This window comes from Augochlora pura, unplaced genomic scaffold (genome assembly GCF_028453695.1).
Source record: "Augochlora pura isolate Apur16 unplaced genomic scaffold, APUR_v2.2.1 APUR_unplaced_8958, whole genome shotgun sequence".
Taxonomy (NCBI): domain Eukaryota; kingdom Metazoa; phylum Arthropoda; class Insecta; order Hymenoptera; family Halictidae; genus Augochlora; species Augochlora pura.
The window spans coordinates 7562-15041 of record NW_027589788.1 but is presented as its reverse complement, the minus strand read 5'-3'; the positions used below and the strand labels follow the sequence as shown (position 1 = coordinate 15041).

At 53.3% G+C, this 7480-nt stretch overlaps 1 protein-coding gene across 1 annotated transcript; it reads right to left on the bottom strand.

Annotated features, from left to right (window-relative positions):
• Positions 1–2220: 2220 nt before the first annotated feature.
• Positions 2221–6589, bottom strand: LOC144478179 (uncharacterized). The gene is made up of 2 exons (XM_078195915.1): positions 4196–6589; positions 2221–2876 (listed from the first exon to the last, which is right to left on the bottom strand). Exons 1-2 carry the CDS (start codon positions 4218–4220, stop codon positions 2221–2223), a joined length of 681 nt encoding a protein of 226 aa, XP_078052041.1. The 5' UTR covers positions 4221–6589.
• Between the last annotated feature and the right edge of the window lie 891 nt (positions 6590–7480).

Genomic DNA, 7480 nt, shown 5'->3' with positions numbered 1-7480 from the left:
TTTCCCCCCCCCTCCGGCTCCGTTCCGTCATCGGTGTCGTTCCGATTCACGCGGAAACCAGTCGCGGAACGGCGCGAAAAACCGTTCGGGAAAACTGGTTCGGCTCCGCGACGATTTTTCGGACGGCTATCGGCGATCTAGATCGCGGGGACTCGCTGACACGGCTGCCAAGTTTAGCATCGAGAGATGGCCCGTTGGCGCCGTTCATTACAGGTTTCGTCTGCGTAGGCTGTCCAACTTGCCCCGCTCCCGAAACGGCTACTTAACAACAATATGCTTTCGCTTTTGGCACTGACGGAGACCGGGTTCGCCAGACCGCGATAAAACGAAACTTCGATCTATTTGATTGTTGCGCGATACGGGACGTTCTGTTGCGGTCAACCTGTTACCTGCTAGATCCGCGCCGACTCTCGCTGCGTGATTTTATAGGGTGGTTTTGTCGAAGGGTATCATTCCAACTTCATCTTTTTTTTGTCGATTGTAGAGCGTCCCTTAGCGACCACTTTACAATCGGGATTTTAAGGCATCGTTCAAAATAATTTTATCAGTGTGAGAAATGTATATATATTTAAAAAAGAAAACTGTTCCACGTTAACCATCGTTCAGAGCCCACCCCGTGCAAGACGATCTTACTTAACCGCCATGATTCTCGGCCATAAAAGTCTATCAAACCAGAGATATTTTCTGAAACTTTAACATACCGTATATCCTAACAAAAGGCAATTCTCCAAGTTTAACCCCCCGCTATTGTACTTTCTATGCGAAACGCATCTGTTACACCGAGTCGTTTAGACCCAGTTTTCAATCAACTGTCGCTTAAAAGCTAGCAATATTACCGAGACTAAAAAATCTGAGACCACAATTTGAACATTGTAGAACATGGTTTTCTTCGTTAGAACTCGATAACACCTATTAAATGGGATCAAAGAACAGATCGATTTCGATCTGCCAAATTATGATCGTCGGAGGGAGTAATTGTTTCGTAGCTAGGCGACTAGGAACTAAACGGGTACACGACGCAGGCCCACAGGTGACACGTCCCGAAAGCCTCTGCCCGCTATCTGCGGCTTCGCCGCCGACGCGCAACACCGACAACTCTCATGCCGGGGAACATCTGTAGCTTTTATCGCGGCGAACCGTCCGGACAACCTCGGGCCCGCGTGTTACTGATTTCGAGAACGAGTTGTCCGAGCATTGACGACAAGACCGAACGATCGGGAACCGTTCCTAAAGGGCAGAGACGCGGGATTATCGGCAAGAATGCGGACCGACCGGCAGTCCAGTGATAAATAACTTGGCCGCTACCTGTGGACCGCGTTATCTAGGAATGTTTGCCGGTCCAACAAAGTCGAACGATCGGCCGTGCTGCGCCCTCGCGTTTCACGCGCGGATGATGGTACACGCGCGTACCCTGCCTAGCATGCTGTCGACACGATGGAACATCGATCGCGGGTCCGGAACGAATGTCGACGAATCTATCGACTCCGCGAACCGGTGACCGATCGACGGACGCGGATCAGGGGACTTTTAGGCATGCACGGATCATGAGACCACAGTATTCGTGCGCCCGGGAACGGCTCGATCTACAGAGCACGCGGCGGGGGCTAAATGAAACGCGTGCACCAATATCAAAGAACTTTTGATAGCGATCGCGCGAAGCGATGCAGCTTTTTCGCGTTGAAACTAAAATTTCGTAGAATAAGGGGGAATTTTTTAACTTTGAATATTGCGTTAGTTACACTCGAATGTGAAAACTGAATCAATGGATCGATGCACCGGCGAATTAAAATTCTAGCCCCCCTGAGTGACTAGAATACTGTAGCCTCTTGGAGAGCTTCCGACCATGCCTCAGAAATGTTTAATTTAAACAAGACATTTCGCGAGAACATTTCCCTCTAGTTTCGTAGATCGTGGTTCATGGTCGGAGGCGCTCCAGATCGATAAAAAATGGCCGCGTGGCGTGGAACAGCCTAGCAACGAGCTAGATCGTGCAACAGTACTGCAACGAGTTGGTAAACAAAAGCATGCGGCAGTACCGAAGTGCGAAAGCGGCACCATTGTCAGACTAGTTGGCAAAGGAAGCGAGTCGATAATTTATTTATCGACTCCGCACGCGGACTTATAGGTGCTATCGATCCTCCAGATTTCAAGGAGAGCCCCGCGTAAGGGTTGCGCAAGCTGTTCCCCGGTCAGGCGGCTTTCCGAATGAGTTTGTCTGACTCACCCTTGATCCATCCTGTCCACAGGTCCCCCGGGTCCCATCATGGCGGGGTGACCGGGTCCTATAGGTCCTGTCATCGGATGTCCAGGTCCGAACGGGCTTCCGGGCGGCATTCCGTATTGGGGTCCGCCGAAAGGCTGTCCGTGGGAAGGAAAGTGGGGGTTGCCGGCTCCGGGAGGCACGAACGGCGGCCCCGACGAACCGGGCCTGCCGACGAACTGCGGAGGCCCGCCGGAAGGCGAACCGAACGGGCTGGGCCCGGGCCCGTTATACGGAGGTCCGGAATTGTTCGGCGGTGGCGGAAAACCCGCGGAATTCGGCGGTGGTCCCGGACCGGGCGTCGAGGAACCACTTGGGGCCGGCGAGGCGGTGTACTGAGGTGTCGCGGACCCGGGTGGTGGGCCTTGATAAGGCGGCGCTCCCGCTGGACTACCAGCACCACCGGGAAACGGGCTAGGACCTTGGAAGGCCGCATTGCTGGGCGGGCCACCTGTACTGTTGTAGGGACCGGACCCTGGACCTCCACCCTGGCCGACGGAGTTCGGTGTAAAGGGCGACGCCTCCGAACCGGGTGGCGGGCCCTTCCAAGAGGCTGGTGTTCCCGGATCCTCCAGCGTGGTGGTGGCTGCCAATGGCGTGTTCAGGCGGCTACAGCCTGCAATCAGTCCCAAATCAGTTAACATTTAAATCGTCGGCATTTTTATACTAAAAATCTAACCGATTTTTATCGGAATGTTTGTACATAGATATACTCCTGTTCATAAATAAGTGGACACTTAACGTTTCCTGATGAACAATCGTAGTAATACTCATTGATAATGTCACAGATTTATTTTGGAAAACTACCTTAATTAAGAAACCTTTGAAATGATATAACTTTGTATCGATAATAATTATTTCGTTATCAAATTATTCGTAGAACGAAAAAGACACAAGATCAATGACCCTGTAAGTCACGGAATAATTTACTTCGACCACCGGGCTATTTTTATTTGCTCGCGCGTTATTTTTACTTGCAAGAAAATTATTTACAGCACGGCTGCCTCCTCATATATTTGGAAAATACATCTACACCATCTAACAATGTTCCCTAAATATTTTTTTTCATAAATCGAATCAAAAGAAGGAGAACTCTATTGAAAAATAAATTACAATATTACTGTATCCAAATGACATTATAATGGCAGTCTAAGTGTTAATCTTGCCACTGTGACTGACTCTAGCTATGAAACCTACCCTAGAAGTCATAAGCTTCACCTCAACATGATGTTTGCATGACAGTAACTACAAATGGATAAAATAATTTATGAGTATATTATAGACGTAACAAGGAGTCTGGTCAAAATATTGGAACAAGGTCAAAAGAATGTACCTATACCGTGTAACAGAAATATCGCATAAAGTTGATTCTCTACCTAGAATTATAATCTTGCTATAGTAACTGTAAACCAGCTATATATGAGCTAGATTTATCCTCTACTGTCACATAGCCTGTACATGTATGTCGTACATGGTTTAATTCTCACACAACTGTCACTCAAAAGCTAACAATACTATTAATACCCAGAACTCTGAGAATAGAATTTGAGTATTCTAAAATACTAAATACAATAGAAGATATGTGAAACGGAATACAATGGTTAAACTATGCCTGCGAGGCTAAACCTTAATAATATTTCTATATCTTACGTACAAAACTCCTTCTCCATTTCTAATTTCATTTATCCGTAACAGTAAAGAATTTGTACACACTTAATAACCTCTGCCAGGAAGACTGACAAGCATTCCTGCTTAAAATACAAGATGCTATACTACGCTGTGTACACGAATAGCATTTGACCTCATAATGTAAACAATGGCTTGGCCCTTGACAATTTCTTAGCCTCCGGAGGTAGTTAGTCGCTAGTCAAAATAACAGAGGCCTGTTTCTAGCCGTGGTAAAGCCTAAATAGCCAAGAAACAAGCGTAAATCACCATTATTTGTCCCATTGGCCTTCATTGTCCTGCGGTCACCCAGCTCATTCCATTGCACCGATCGCCCACTGCGGCAGGAATCAGCACTGCGCGGGTATCGTTTCGTGGAACAGTGTTCGTAATCGGGGCCGGGACAGTCCTCTGCCGAGTAAACGGTTCTGGTCACAGTGGTCACTTGCAGGTTATGTGCCGGTAACCTAACCTATAAGGCGACGAAACGCGATACACGGTTTCGTTGCGACGGGATCGAATCACTGATAACTCACGGCACAGGGTCGACGAGTCCTTTCTCGAGTCCTCGGCGGCAATCTCGCGAGAATAGTCTGTAATCCGGCGACAACAATGGGCACCTGTGCGTTCGCGTTGCCGGCATCTTCACGCTGATCCACGAACCTGTTCGAAGAGGTTTCACGGACGATCTGGACAAGGCCGGGGCGCGCACCTGGACGCAGCAAGGCGCGTGCACAGCACCGACATCACCGCTAATCTTCATTCATCTTGCCGTCACATTGCAACAAAATATCGCGACACATCCTCCAAACACACGAATGGCCCGGTGCGCCAGCGGGAGGGAGAGAGAAAGAGCGACGGGAGAAGCGCGAATAAACACCACCAGAGTCAACAGACCAGCCTGCGAACGAGGAGCGTAGGAGCGCAGGTGGCGCCACTCTACTCCTCTCCCTATTTACTGCGACGAAGCTGACTCGACGTCCGGACAAAAGAAACTTTCCCGAACAACGAACGAGTAAGTATACCACCGAGAAACTTATTTCCTACCGTTCACCGTATCCGCGGCGTGAACGCTCGCGATCTTTCTTCGGTTATCATCGATCGGTTCGAGCGTGGACGACGACCGCTCCGAGTACATCGCGGGTCGCGAGTCGCGAGTTTGCGAGTTTCGAGACGAGACGTCAGAGCCTCATCTGTCAAACGGTTGGACGGGGATCTCGTGCCGGTCCGTTAGAATCGCGAAGACGACAAGTCACTAGCCTTTGGCCCGCGGCACTTTCACCACGCATTCGCTGCGCGTTTGTCACTCACACGTGCACTCGGGCTGCCGAGGACCAGGAAGGTGGAGGTACACGTACGCACGTGCGCCAGGGTCGTAGCTAGCCGACACACGCACCCTGGCACCCCTTGCTGGCTTCGGTAACCGACCACGTGTTCGCCACTGGTCCCTCCTAGATGCCCTAGTGTCAACTGGATTTCTTCCTCGGGCGCAGCCAGTAATTGCTATTCCACGGGTGCAGCCCGAACGACGCTGCCATTTTTAGCAAGCTGGCTGCATGAGCCGACGCGGCGCGGCGGCAACGAGTGCCTGACACCCCGCCCAAACACACCGTAGCCTACCGGACCACCCTATCGGGGCCAACGCACAGTCCTCCTGTGTCGCCTGTGTCGCACACGCCGCAGAAAAACTCCGAGGATCCTTCAACACCGTTGGTCCTGGCACCACGGTCTTCTTCTCTCGGTTCCCATCGATCCCCCTTTTCAACCGGCGGCGAAGGTAATCCCTTCGTATTGATTCTAAGCCGCGCTAGCTACCTACGCGTAATTACACGAGGCTCGGTGCCGACGTTCCCTGCACTTGCGTGCACCGGCCGTGAGACTCTCTGTCCACCGACTTTTCTTTTTTTTTTTTTTCTCTCTCCCTCGAGCAGACAAGGTCCGGCCGACCTTTCCGACACCTTTCCTCCGGTGGTCCTCCGGGTCCGTCCGATCGGCGGGGGGCGCCTCGGTGTTCGCCGCGCGATTAATTCGAATACCCGGCGAGTTATCGCCGGGCCGAGACCGACTGTAATTTCCGATCGATTAATCAGGAGGAAACTTCGGCAACGCGGTGTCGCCTGTTGCATGCAAGCAACGAGACGCCGTGTGTTTGTACACGACCTGCACAGGGCCGAACGGCAGTGCTGCACCCGTCGATTTGTAAACAACCGAGAGAGGCGCGCGGCGAGCGAGAGAGGGAGAGTCCGTCCAGAGAGAAAACAATCGCGTGGCACACGGACGGACAGCTGCGACCGACCAAGTCCGGCACTCTCTGCGCCCTGTTCCTCGCACCCCTGTCCACCACCCTCTTCGGACTCTCAATCGAACGTTCTCACCCCCTACCCGCACGGCGGACGGAGGGGGGCGTAGGGGAGGATGAATGAACACCGGCGACGAGCCTCTCAGGACGCGGCTCCAACCTCGAAGCTTTCGTAGCACACTGCGATTGGAAAGTCGCGGGTGTCTACCTGGCCGTAGGCAGAAAGCGTGGCGGCACAATGGACACACGTTACCAGAGCGGGGACGTCGAGGAGCGATCGAGCACGAAAGGCAATTACGAGAAACACACGCGTCACTCGCTGCTCATTCATGGACGACTCTCGTCGCCGAGCGTCGCCTGGCGTCGCCTCGCTTCCGCGGTGTGTGTACGGGCCGTCGTGGAATCGCGCGAGCACGAGAGCGAAAAAATAGACGGAAGGTAACGCGAGGGAGCGCGGGGTCGATGAGGAATGGGAGCGATTCGGGGCCGACGACGGTCGCGGTTTGTCCACCTCGCGAGAACTAAGACGCCCCGCCGCCGTTGGAAAACATGCAAGACGCCGCGACGCGACGCGGCGGAGAAAGCCGTTTCCACGTGGATCGTCGCCCACGGATGCGTACGGCCCTGCGCCGAGAGCTGCACACCCGACCGCAACGGGACTGCGCCTCGCCACAGTTACTCTTTTCTGTCACCGCCGACGCCGCCGACGCCGACGCCGCACTCACCACTTTTCCACGACGAAAAAACCCTCCGGCACCGACCAGCCGAGAGCAGAGCATCATGCGACCACCGGGGATCGTGGACCGGGCGTCCTGGCCGATCGGCCGGTCATCCTAGCACCTTCGGCCACCCAGTTCGCGAGGGATGCTTTCACGCGCGTGCAATGGCGCGGCCGACGCCACATTTTTTTCTCGCTCCTCGTCGGCTTCAAAGTCTCTCTCCCCGTCGCGGGGGACTCAACACTCGCCGGTTGACAGTGTCACCCTAAAAATCAATAAGGGGTTCACCCTCGACCCTGCCCACCCTCTTCCTCCTCCTGCACCTTTCCCTGCCCCCCCCCCCCCTCCCCATCCTCCCCCCTCCCGCCGCCCGCAACCCTCCCCGACTCGGTCTCTCTTTCTAGCCGCACCGTTCTCTCCCTCGCCCCGCCTGCGCGCCCTATCTTTCTCCCTGCGTTTGTCCCAGGAACGTATAACGGGGGTCGATGGGTCGCCGAGGTTATGGTGGTCAGACGACCAGTCATTCTATTAGGCGGC

Coding starts and splice junctions, on each gene's coding strand:
- LOC144478179 (XM_078195915.1), bottom strand. CDS start 4,220: ATGAAGGCCAATGGGACAAATAATG. Junction 2,877..4,195: donor GGCCAATGGGACAAATAATG/GTGATTTACGCT, acceptor GACTGATTGCAG/GCTGTAGCCGCCTGAACACG.